General features: G+C 35.5%; 1 protein-coding gene across 1 annotated transcript in view; it reads right to left on the minus strand.

The window, feature by feature from the left end:
* Positions 1 to 13030, minus strand: part of MSH4 (mutS homolog 4) — an 83041-nt gene that overhangs the window by 16020 nt on the left and 53991 nt on the right. The window contains exons 12-16 of the mRNA XM_052638118.1: positions 10315 to 10451; positions 9220 to 9323; positions 7868 to 7992; positions 5220 to 5420; positions 484 to 602 (exon numbers count right to left, since the gene is read on the minus strand). Of these exons, the coding sequence (XP_052494078.1) occupies positions 484 to 602; positions 5220 to 5420; positions 7868 to 7992; positions 9220 to 9323; positions 10315 to 10451 (686 nt within the window). The remainder of the gene's footprint in view (positions 1 to 483; positions 603 to 5219; positions 5421 to 7867; positions 7993 to 9219; positions 9324 to 10314; positions 10452 to 13030) is intronic.

Raw genomic sequence — 13030 nt, forward strand, 5'->3', positions numbered from 1 at the left:
GCTATACTGAATTCCTTTAACCCTTCAAGTTTACTTGACATGTGCTCAGATCAAAAATAGGTGCTGATACATACTTTGGCATAGGAAGTGAAAATTCCACAAGAGCACAAAAAGGGTGATTTTTAAAAAACCTTTTAACACAGTGATCTTTTATTTTAAAATCAAGCCTAACTATGCACAATGTTTCTGAACAGGTCATTGCCTTCTGAAGTCTTTTATATATTCCATATAAAAACATGAAAGCATGTTTTTATCATTCAATAACACTAGCTTTTTCTTTAAAGCTGTATTTTTCAATAAATCATTTACTTCTATTTCCACATAAGACAGAAATTAGGAAACTGTCTTTGACTGCCCTCTGGCTCTTGTAGAGGAGTATAAACACATCTGCAAGCTTTAATATAAAAATACTTTATGTTATAATTGACCATTAGTAGGATAATTCAATATGTTTTTAACATAAGGAAAGTTGAAATCAGGTACCTCTTTCATTTCCTTCATAAATGTTGATGAATTTGTTTCGATATCGTCATCAGTACTTATTCTTGTAAAAATTTGTTCAGCAATTCTAAAGGAAGAATATTCTGCTGGAACATATGATCCTATAAAATATAAGTCAAAGTAAACTGAGATGCTTTTATAAAATATAAGCACTACTAACACTGCACTTTCTACCAACTCAGATTATTTAGTAGCCTATCTAAGGATTAATGTGGTGGAAAGATCACAAGATATGGAATTAGAAGGCATGGCTCCAGCTCTGTCATTTATTTTACAACCTTGGACAGAACTTAAATTCTCCCAGCTTCATCTTCCTCACATATAAAATAGAAATGCTTACCCTACCTATTGTACAAAGTTATTTGGAAGTGGAAAAAAGATAATACATATTTGAGTACATAAGAAACATTTGTTATAAATTTGATAAAAATTGTTAAATAGTATAGTCAGATGAGAATATTCAAAGTATGAAAATCTGAAGGAAATGCTTATGAAGCTCAAGTTGATAAAATCATTATAGAAAGGTATATTAAGAACTAGTTGTTATTAGAAAAATACAGAACCATCTACAATTAGAATGAATGCAAAACATTAAATTTTTTATTAAGGTGAATTTTTATTCACAAGACGGTTTCTGTGTGAGAAATATCAGGCTAACTAACCTAAAATATTCATCTCTTGAAAACAGATTAATCTTATTATTTATATCTATCGCTATACAAAATGGGATACAAAAAGCATTCTAAAACCATAAGAAGATAAAAATATACAAATAGTTAAATGAAAAAAGTGTCAAATATACAGAACTCTGTATAGACAAAATCTGAAATAATGAGAGTGAAGAAACAAAGCCAGATTATTCCAGGATTTAAAGCAAAGACAAGGGTGAAGAATAGGATCTACTTTTGCATAATAAAGAATAGCAGGAAGCGAAAGCAAAAGTTCAGATAATATTAATATCAATGCAGATAATAATAACAATAGCAATTATGATGACATCTCAGAGAGCAAATAAATACATTCTCACAGGATTGCCAAAATGATCACATAGGAAAAATAAACGTGAAAGTACCAAGTATAGAATATAGCATATATGGTGCATATGGTTCATATTTTCCCTTCTCTCTTACCTCCACTAAAAAGGCTCTAAACATATCTTATCATCATATCACAGAAGCCTGCTGGCTGGTACTTTGCATCTAATCTGGCTCTTCTCTAACCTTACAATAGCCAAAGTGATCTATGTAAAACTCAAATCCATTTATGCCATTCTCTTGCTAAAACATCTATAGCTCCCTATAGATATCTGGATAAGGTTCTCTCTCCTCCATTAAATGCCTAAGGCCCTTCACAACCTGACTTCTGCCCATCTCTCCAGCTTTAAGCCTGCCACTTCTCACAGTCACTCTTTATTTTACAAAGCAAAAGAACTACTAACCCTTTGAACTCCTTGTAGCTACTTGGGAAAGTCATGCTGTTTATTGCTTCTGTGCTTTAGAACATGCTCTTCTCTCTATTTTCTCTCATACCCTTCCCTTAAGACCATAGCATTGTGTGTGTGTGTGTGTGTGTGTGTGTGTGTGTGTGTGTGTAAACAGCATGATATTCCTAAGGAGCTACAAGGAGTCCAGAGGCTTAGAGTTTTTTTTCGCTTTGTAGAACATAGAGTAGTTTAATCTTTACAACAATTCTTAGACATAGGTACTATTATATTTTTCATTTACAGATAGAAAAACTAAGGAGGTTAAGTATTTGCCTAAGATCACACAGCCAGTAACTACAAAAACTAGGTCTAGCTCCAAAGCCTATATTCTCAACTTCCATGCTTTTTGAGTCCTACTATTTCCTTTATAATCAGATTTTATAAGATACTACATACTTTTAGGAATTCAAAGATCGTGGAAAGAGAAGTAGAGTAATAGTAATTTTCTTCAAATATCTGACAGCCTGTTCTTAGGATATAATAGATTGTTCTGAAATGCACAGAAGTTAAGAATTAGGACTAATGAGTAGAAGTTCTATACAGTCAAATTTTAATTCAGTATAATGAATGTTTTAACAATTATAACTACACAGAAATTAGACAGCCTGTTTTTTAAAGGCCGGAACTCATAGCTATTCAAACAGAAGTAAGATTATTGTCTCAGATATGAAACAGTATTCTTACAAGGGAAGGGAACTTATCTAAGATAGCCTTTTAAATTTAATAAAATACATACTCTTTATTCATTCATTCACTCACTTCTGATTTTCTTTCCCAGTAGTAAGGGATATTTGCACTATGATCGATATTACTATTCTGCATTTCCCTTAAAATCCATTACATTAAACCAAGGTTTTTCAATCACATCAAGGGTTGCATAATTCTTTCTTGAGCATGTATGTGGGCTGAGGCAGGGAGGGGGGTAAAGGAAGATGGTTCCCCTGTGAATTGTAGAATATTTAGCAGCAACCCTGGATATTATACAAAAAAGATCTTAATGACCCAGATAACCACAATGGTGTGATCACTAACTCACCTAGAGCCAGACAACCTGGAATGTGAAGTCAAGCAGGCCTTAGGAAGCATCACTACAGACAAACCTAGTGGAGGTGATAGAATTCCAGCTGAGCTATTTCAAATCCTAAAAGATGAGGCCGTGAAAGTGCTACACCCAATATGCCAACAGATTTGGAAAACTCAGGAGTGGCCACAGGATTGGAAAAGATCAGTTTTCATTCCAGTCCCTAAGAAAGGCAATGCCAAAGAATGATCAAACTACCACACAACTGCACTCTTCTCACACGCTAGTAAAGGAATCTCAAAATTGCTCAAGCCAGGCTTCAACAATAGTGAACCGAGAACTTCCAGATGTTCAAGCTGGATTTAGAAAAGGCAGAGTAACAAGAGATCAAATTGTCAACATCCATTGGATCACAGAAAAGGAAGAGAATTCCATTAACATCTACTTCTGTTTCACTAACTATGCTAAAGCCTTTAACTGCACAGATCACAACAAAATGGAAAATTCTTAAAGAGACAGGAATACCAGACCACCTTACCTGCCTCTTGAGAAAGCTGTATTCAGGTCAAGAAGAAACAGTTACAACTGGACATGGAACAACGGACTGATTCCAAATCGGGAAAGGAGTATGTCAAGGCCGTATGTTGTCACCCTGCTTATTTAATTTATATGCAGAGTACATCATGTGAAATGCCAGACTTAAGTACAAGCCAGAATCAAGATTGCTGGGAGAAATATCAACAACCTCAGATATGCAGATGACACCACCCTTATGGCAGAAGGTGAAGAGGAACTAAAGACCCTCATGATGAAGGTGAAAAAGGAAAAGGAAAAAGCTGGCTTAAAACTCAACATTCAGAAAACTAAGATCATGGCATCTGGTCCCATTAATTCATGGCAAATAGATGGGGGAACAATAGAAACAGTCAGATACTATTTTGGGGGGTTCTAAAATCACTGCAGATGGTGACTGTAGCCATGAATGAAAAGACAAGATTGCTCTTTGGAAGAAAAGCTATGACAAACCTAGAAAACATATTTAAGCAGAGACATTACTTTGCTGACAAATGTCCATATAGTCAAAGCTATGGTTTTTCCAGTAGTCATGTATGGATGTGAGAGTTGGACCATAACAAAAACTGAACACCAAAAAATTGATGCCTTTGAACTGTGGTGTTGGAGAATATTTTTGAGAGTCTCTTGGTCTGCAAGGAGATCAAACCAGTCAATCCTAAAGGAAATCAGTGCTGAGTATTCGTTGGAAGGACTGATGCTAAAGCTGAAGGTCCAATACTTTGGCCATCTGATGCAAAAAACTGACTCATTAGAAAAGACCCTGATGCTGGGAAAGACTGAGGACAGCAGGAGAAGGGGATGACAGAGGATGAGATGGTTGGATGGAATCACTGACTTGATGGACATGAGTTTGAGCAAGCTCCAGGAGTTGGTGATAGACAGGCAAGCCTGGAGTGCTGCAGTCCATGGGGTCACAAAGAGTCGGACACAACTGAGCAACTGAACTGGATTTTATACTCCCCTCAGTTGTGACAACTAAAAATGTCTCCAGACATTGCCAATTCCAGAGGGTGAGGTGAACCAAAATTATCCCAGACTGACCAGTCATCTGGTCTCTGATTAACATCAGTCTCCATGAACCCAATTTTTAGAGATAAAAGGTGAGTTGTGTCTCGATGCCAAGAAATCCATAACAATGTTGGGACACTGACAGTCATTTACACAGTCACAAAGAGTTGGACACAACTGAACGACTGAACTGAACTGTATGCACACATCAGTGTAACGCAGCAGTTGTTAAAACTAAGTTATTGGTAAACCTTAAATTAAGTAAGGGAAATGTTTCTGTGCCCAATGTTACAATTTTGGGAAAAATCTTTTATGAGTTATTAAAGGCAGTAGTTTCTGCTACTTGTACCACTTTCTCTTTCAACAAAGTTTTTGAATCTCAGATAATTATACAATTCAATTTACTAATAGTTGATACACATTAATAACTATAATAAAGAAGCTCTATTTCTATTATATCCCACAAGATTTTCAGTACAATGTAATCCAATCTGGATAGAGCTTAATAAATACCAAATTGTAAAAGTTATGGTCCATATATATATACATATATATGATCTAAAATACTGGGCATGAGATACTTTAAAGAGGGAGCAGAACTGATAACCATAAAGTAAACATGCAACTTACCAATTTGGGCCATAATCTGACAAAGAGCAATCTGTTTCAAATATGTGGATTTCCCACTCATATTTGGTCCAGTTATGATAAAAAAATTACTCCCTTCTGTAATATAGGTATTGTTAGGGACAGGTTTTTCCACAGATATTCTTTCAAGAATGGGATGCCACCCCTGCTTGATTGCTAAAGTATCAGTGAACTCTGGCCGAACTAAAGAGAAAAATAAAATGGTTTTGAAAGATTAATATATTTATACTTAAAAGATTTTGTGGTGTGTACATACTGTTTATACTTTAGTGACTTTACTAGAGTCAATCTGGAACAATGTCATTAAGTTATTATTTTTTCTTCAGTCCTTCCAAATGATAACTGGCATAGTCTAATCACATCAGAACTTATATTCTTTTCCAGAAAAAATATGATTTGGTCCTGTCATTGTTCAGGGCTCCAAAAGAGTTCATAACATTTTCAGATTTGTGTAAATTAAAAGGAATCAACTAGCCATTTAAAAATAACAATTAATTTCAAGGACTCTAAAATTGCACATTTACTTAATCCTCGCCTTAAACATTATTTGACATTTGGCATACTTAGCTTTTCAAATGAGGTCTGAAAATAGAACAAAACCAAATAAAAACACAATTTTACATCCAAACTTATAGAAATTTTGTCTAAAAAGTATTCTCAGAGGATAGAAAAAACAGACACGAAAGATTTTGTTAATTTTGTAGAAAGAAATAATGATCAGGTTTCTACAGATGCTTTCTAAGTCATCCTCCTTATTTAACTTATATGCAGAGTACATCATGAGAAACGCTAGGCTGGAAGAAGCACAAGCTGGAATCAAGACTGCTGGGAGAAATATCAATAACCTCAGATTTGCAGATGACACCACCCTTATGGCAGAAAGTGAAGAGGAACTAAAAAGCCTCTTGATGAAAGTGTAAGAGAAGAGTGAAAAAGTTGGCTTAAAGTCCAACATTCAGAAAACTAAGGTCATGGCATCTGGTCCCATCACTTCATGGCAAATAGATGAGGAAACAGTGGAAACAGTGACAATTTTTCTGGGCTCCAAAATCACTGCAGATGGTGACTGCAGCCATGAAATTAAAAGACGCTTACTCCTTGGAAGGAAAGTTATGTCCCTAGATAGCACATTAAAAAGCAGAGACATTACTTTGCCAACAAAGGTCCATCTAGTCAAGGCTATGGTTTTTCCAGTGGTCATGTATGGATGTGAGAGTTGGACTGTGAAGAAAGCTGAGTGTTGAAGAATTGATGCTTTTGAACTGTGGTGTTGGAGAAGACTCTTGAGAGTCCCTTGGACCGTAAGGAGATCCAACCAGTCCATTCTAAATGAGACCAGTCCTGGGTGTTGAGTGGAAGGACTGATGCTGAGGCTAAAACTCCAATACTTTGGCCACCTCATATGAAGAGTTGACTCATTGGAAAAGACCCTGATGTTGGGAGGGATTGGGGGCAGGAGGAGAAGGGGATGACAGAGGATGAGATGGCTGGATGGCATCACCAACTCGATGCACATGAGTTTGGGTGAATTCCAGGAGTTGGTGATGGACAGGGAGGCCTGGAATGCTGCGATTCATGGGGTCGCAAAGACTCGGACATGACTGAGCGACTGAACTGAACTGAAGATGAAGAAAGCAGAAAGAAGGTGAGAGACAAGTAAAAATTAAAATGCTACATGTCTCTCAAGGAAACACATGGATAAACTTGAAAGTATTCATTATAATAGTGAGGTTGATTAGTAAAATAAGAAAATTTTTACTATATTTAAATCATTTTTAATACCAAAAATTCACTTCTTATAAGTTTGGAGTTTTAGGGTAGTCCCTCTCAAAATGGAACAACATCAGATATCTTAATATTTGAGAAAACTATTAAGTTTTGGCCTATACAATACCAACTGAAAAATTTAATACTTCCATAAGAAATACAGAAATATGAAAAATGAAAAAACCTTTGTAAAACACATTTTCCATCATAAAGATTAATTAACAGAATGTTTTGGAAATACTACTATTAATTTTAACTAAAAATTTAATGTTATTCAGCCCACAATTACTCAACCAAATTATCATATACAAGTTATGAAAATTTGCATACTGATAGTTTGGATAAGAAATTTCAAGCGATGGGGGCTAACTTGAAGTATTCATTTAACATTAGAAAATTGCTTAACATTCAAGACCTGTAGTATAGACTTGGGACACAAAAATAAGTGATATAATTGATCTTGGGATGCTCACATCTGCTCACTTTTAGGAGTTTATTTCTGTCATGTCTGTTAGTATTAGCATCACACTGCTTCCTCAGACTTGAAATTTATGAATTTGCATCATCATTATTTTCACCAAAGAGACAGCTCTATAGTCTTTCTTATTTTAGGAAAGACTTTAAAGTTTCTTGTAGTATTTTTTTCTAATTTCTCAATTTCTCAGTAAATAATCTTTTGACTTCTAAAAGAAATTTTAAGGGTAATTTCACTTTCTATATTTTCAGTCTTAGACTAGGACCATAGGTAAGAGACTATATATCAGGGAAAAAAATATAAAATGTTCATAATTGCTACATAAAATTGCTTCAATGGAATATAAATTTCAGTATGCAGCCTATTTATTCCAAAGAAAATAACTTACCATAGTCAGAAAGAGTACAGGCATGAGCAAATGACAGTAGCATATCCAGCATTGACACAGTGTCAGACAGTTTATATAAGCAATGAATATGCTCATAAATCTCACTAAGCAGTTTGCACACAATCCTGAAAGTACATGTTTGATAAGAGAAATAGTGCTTTTAAAAAAGGGGCATACAACATAATTATAAAACAATATAAAATTCATTGCCTGAGGTAAAATAACATTGACAGTTGAGCTGTACACTAGATAAAGTCTGTTGTTCTATTGTATTTGAGAGATGAGGAAACTGAAGCTCATAATCAAGGTCACAGTTATTTAGCAGCAGAGAATCCATCTTCTGGTGTGTTAAGACCAAGTTTTTTTAATGACTGCTTTTCTTAAATATTAATAGAATAAATTTTTAGTATTAGAAATATTTTCTATAGGTCAAATGAAGCCCTCACTATACTTCAATCAGTAGATCCCATCTATTAATAATTTTGCTTTTGCAATGTTAAATTTAACACAAAAGCTATTATGTATTTTCTCTCTCACCCATCCTCTCTCCCTCTTTCTCTCTCTCATATACAACCCTAACTACATAATTATTTATGCTTATGTATGTGGTAGTTACCATATTGTGACATAATATAAAAGTTTTTCTCTTACATGGGAAACTATGTTCTGCTCTATCTTACTATATCTTATAATCTTTTTGATTTATGCTCTGAAATTGTTCTGAAAATCTAACATTTATCTTCATTGTCTCAGCTCAGCAATTCTGAATTTCCTAGTTCTTATTTCTAGACACATTGCTACTGTTTTAAGAACAATAAAATACTGGCACTATGATAATGTTGTTATATATGTACTAAGTCATGAGAACTTGAGAGCTTACATGGTAAAGAAAAAGAATAAACTGAATGAAGTTGCAAATAAGCCCAGATGTGCCAACTTCTATATCATGATGGAGTACACACTACAGAAGTATCAGTGGTACTAGAGATATTTCAAGCTCAAGTCATTATGACATTTCTTAAAACTGTATTAAAAGGATGACTGAAGTACTGATGAAATGTGGATATTTGGCTGGGTATCAGGCTTTTTCTATAACCCAGTATAATGGATTTATTTTGGGGGAGGGGCAGTTTTAATTAGATTTGCCCTGAATGTTCTGTGAGGCTCAGTGATCTCAATCACAATGACAGACTTAAAAGTTTTAACTGTTTTTCTAGGAAATGGTCTTTCCTTGTTAACATTCATAACTACAATTTTCTGCAACCAGAAAAAAAGTCAGTTAATGAAATGTATCGTAGTATCTCAAATCAAATCAATTTAAATCAGTATTCAAACATTTCAAATGCTCTTACATATAAGTCATGTGATAGATTTCTCTCAAAGACTCTTGGCATCTTTCATTCATTTTAATTAAATCTGCTGATGTAAAGCTATAAGAATTTTTCACTTTAGAAATCTGCTAGGAGATTAAAAAAATGTCAAGATACATACTCTTATGAAGCAAAACATACAGATTTTAAACAACAGAATTATAGGTACTTAGGTTAATCACTTTAATTCTTGAGATAACTGTATCATCAAAAAAGTCCCAAATAATGTTTGTAGAAGAGAAAAGATCACTTCTCAAGTTAAAGCAGAATATTTTAACCTAGTCTGTCTGACATGACTATTTTTACAGCTCTTAAAGTAGCCATGTAGAAATGTTAACAAAAATATTACACCTCATTACCAAGTAGTAATATGTATGGTAGATAGGAACCTTCACTACATCTGTGACCCCTGTCTTAGCCCTTGCCTCATAACCAAACTTCACTCAGTCTCTAACCCCATTACTAATTCTTGACTCATTTTTTTACTTCATCCATCCCTTATTACTGGATAATATAGTATATATTTTAAAGACCTGAAAGGTTTGTTTTTGTCATAAGGTACTCCCTGCAGGTAGAGAAAGATTAAAGTGGGTTAGACTTTCCCAAATCAGTATCCTGGGGAGGAAATAACGTATATATAAAAAAATACTCCCCTGGTCCAAAGATTTGGCAATACTAGATATTTAAAAATTAAGCAAATTTCTTTATTTTAGGACTTTTAAAGCTTTAATAGGTAGATGTGCACAGAGAATAACCTAAAACAGGAAATGGTACAGTACTTTTCAAACTTCTTTGATCAAAAATTCCTTTTGGATTTTCTTTCTTCATTTTCCTTTACTACCCTTATCAAGCTCCTAGAATTGTGGGAAACACTGTGTTTGGTATTTCTCTTAAAAGCTCTTCTCAGTCACTCTTAGATTAGTAAAGTTGTTTAGGTGGGTGGGTAGAAGTAAGAGAAGTAATATACAGAACATTCAGAAACCTATCATGTAATATTCAATAAGTGCCTGAAAATATGTAAGTGCAATTCTGTAAAATCAGAAACAATAATTTCCTAACCAGAATTCTAAAATGAACCTTAATAAACTCAGAAGGAAGTTGATCATTGGGTAGGACTGTACAATCTGTAGTCATCTGAATGAAAAATCCTCGAGCAGAGCTAAAACTTGTCCTTAAAGGAAGACTATATTTTTCCGCAAGCTGTGTTATCATTCCTAGTGGCCAGAAACAAGAAAAACAAAAACAACAAAAAAAATGTTGTGAGTAAATCACTCTTCATGTTTAAAAAAGTCACTAACTTTTCTTTATTTATATACAAGTAGGAAGCTCTTATTACTCTTTTCTTTTAACTGAAATATGAAAATGACAACCCAGTCCAGTATTCTTGCCTGGGAAATCCCATGGACAGAGGAGCTTGGCAGGCTACAGTCCATGGGGATGCAGTCAGACACGACTGGGCAACAGAGAGTGTGCACGCACGCGCACGCACGCACGCACACACACACACACACACACACACACAGTTAGTTTAATACTGCATTAGTTTCATATGTACAACATAGTGATTCAGTAGGGTTTTTTGCAGATTATACTCCACTATAAGCTATTACAGACTGAATATACTTCTCTGTTATATAGTAAATTCTTACCACTTATCTATTTTATGTATAGTAGTTTGAATGTTAATCCCACAGTCCTAATTTGTCCCTCTCTCCTTCCCTCTCCTTTTTGGTAACTATGAATCTGTTTTCTGTTTGTGAGTCTGCTCCCATTTTGCATATAGATTAATTTGTATTGGTTTTTAGATGTCACATAAATGCGATATATAGTATTTGCCTTTGTATGACTTATTTCACTAAGGCTAATATTCTCTAGGTCCATCCATGTTGCTGCAACTGTCAATATTGTTCTTTTTTATGGCTTAATTATATTCTATTGTATATATACCACATTTTCTTAAGCTAGATGGGCACTTGTGTTTGTTCCATGTCTGTTAGGAACATGCTGTTAGGAACACTGGAGTGCATATATCTTTCCAAATTAGAGTTTTTGTTTTTCCAGGATATATACCCAGAAGTATGATTGCTGGATCATACGGTAGTTCTATTTTCAGTTTTTTCAAGGAAGCTCTATACTGTTTTTCATAATGGCTGCAACAATTTACATTCCCACCAACAGGGCATGAGGTTTCCTTTGTTATACTTTTAAACTCTAACAATTTTTGACATCTAAAATATGTGGTTAAGTATTCTTTAAAGAAAAAAGCACTACAGTAAAAAGGTGGTCATTCAGAGAAATATTTTGAAAGAAAAGAAATTGCAAAAACCAAAATAATAAAACCAAAACTAGAGTTCAGTTCAGTTCAGTCTCTCAGTCGTGTTCGACCCCATGAATTGCAGCACGCCAGGCCTCCCTGTTCATCACCAACTCCCAGAGTTCACTCACACTCACACTCACATCCATTGAGTAGGTGATGCCATCCAGCCATCTCATCCTCTGTCATCCCCTTCTCCTCCTGCCACCAATCCCTCCCAGCATCAGAGGTTTTTCCAATGAGTCAACTCTTCGCATGAGGTGGCCAAAGTGTTGGAGTTTCACTTTTAGCATCAGTCCTTCCAAAGAACACCCAGGACTGATCTCCTTCAGAATGGACTGGTTGGATCTCCTTGCACTCCAAGGGACTCTCAAGAGTCTTCTCCAACACCACAGTTCAAAAGCATCAATTCTTCAGCGCTCAGCTTTCTTTACAGTCCAACTCTCACATCCATACATGACCACAGGAAAAGCCATAGCCTTGACTAGATGGACCTTTGTTGGCAAAGTAATGTCTCTGCTTTTCAATATGCTATCTAGGTTTGTCATAACTTTCCTTCCAAGGAGTAAGCGTCTTTTAATTTCATGGCTGCAATCACCATCTGCAGTGATTTTGGAGCCCAGAAAAATAAAGTCTGACACTGTTTCTACTGTTTCCCCATCTATTTCCCAAGAAGTGATGGGACCAGATGCCATGATCTTTGTTTTCCTAATGTTGAGCTTTAGGCCAACTTTTTCACTCTCCTCTTTCACTTTCATCAAGAGGCTTTTTAGTTCCTCTTCACTTTCTGCCATAAGGGTGGTGTCATCTGCATATCTGAGGTGATTGATATTTCTCCCAGCAATCTTGATTCCAGCTTGTGCTTCTTCCAGCCCAGTGTGTCTCATGATGTACTCTGCATAGAAGTTAAATAAGTAGGGTGACAATATACAGCCTTGACGTACTCCTTTTCCTATTTGGAACCAGTCTGTTGTTCCATGTCCAGTTCTAACTGTTGCTTCCTGACCTGCATATAGGTTTCTCAAGAGGCAGGTCAGGTGATCTGGTATTCCCATCTCTTTCAGAATTTTCCGGTTTATTGTGATCCACAGAGTCAAAGGCTTTGGCATAGTCAATAAAGCAGAAATAGATGCTTTTCTGGAACTCTCTTGCTTTTTCCATGATCCAGCGGATGTTGGCAATTTGATCTCTGGTTCCTCTGCCTTTTCTAAAACCAGCCTGAACATCTGGAAGTGCACGGTTCATGTACTGCTGAAGCCTGGCTTGGAGAATTTTGAGCATTACTTTACTATCATGTGCTGCTGCTGCTGCTGCTAAGTCGCTGCAGTCATGTCCGACTCTGTGCAACCCCAGAGATGGCAGCCCATCAGGCTCCCCCATCCCTGGGATTTTCTAGGTAAGAACACTGGAGTGGGTTGCCATTTCCTTCTCCAATGCATGAAAGTGAAAAGTGAAAGTGAAGTCACTCAGTCATGTCCA

Source organism: Budorcas taxicolor, chromosome 3 (genome assembly GCF_023091745.1).
Source record: "Budorcas taxicolor isolate Tak-1 chromosome 3, Takin1.1, whole genome shotgun sequence".
Lineage (NCBI taxonomy): Eukaryota > Metazoa > Chordata > Mammalia > Artiodactyla > Bovidae > Budorcas > Budorcas taxicolor.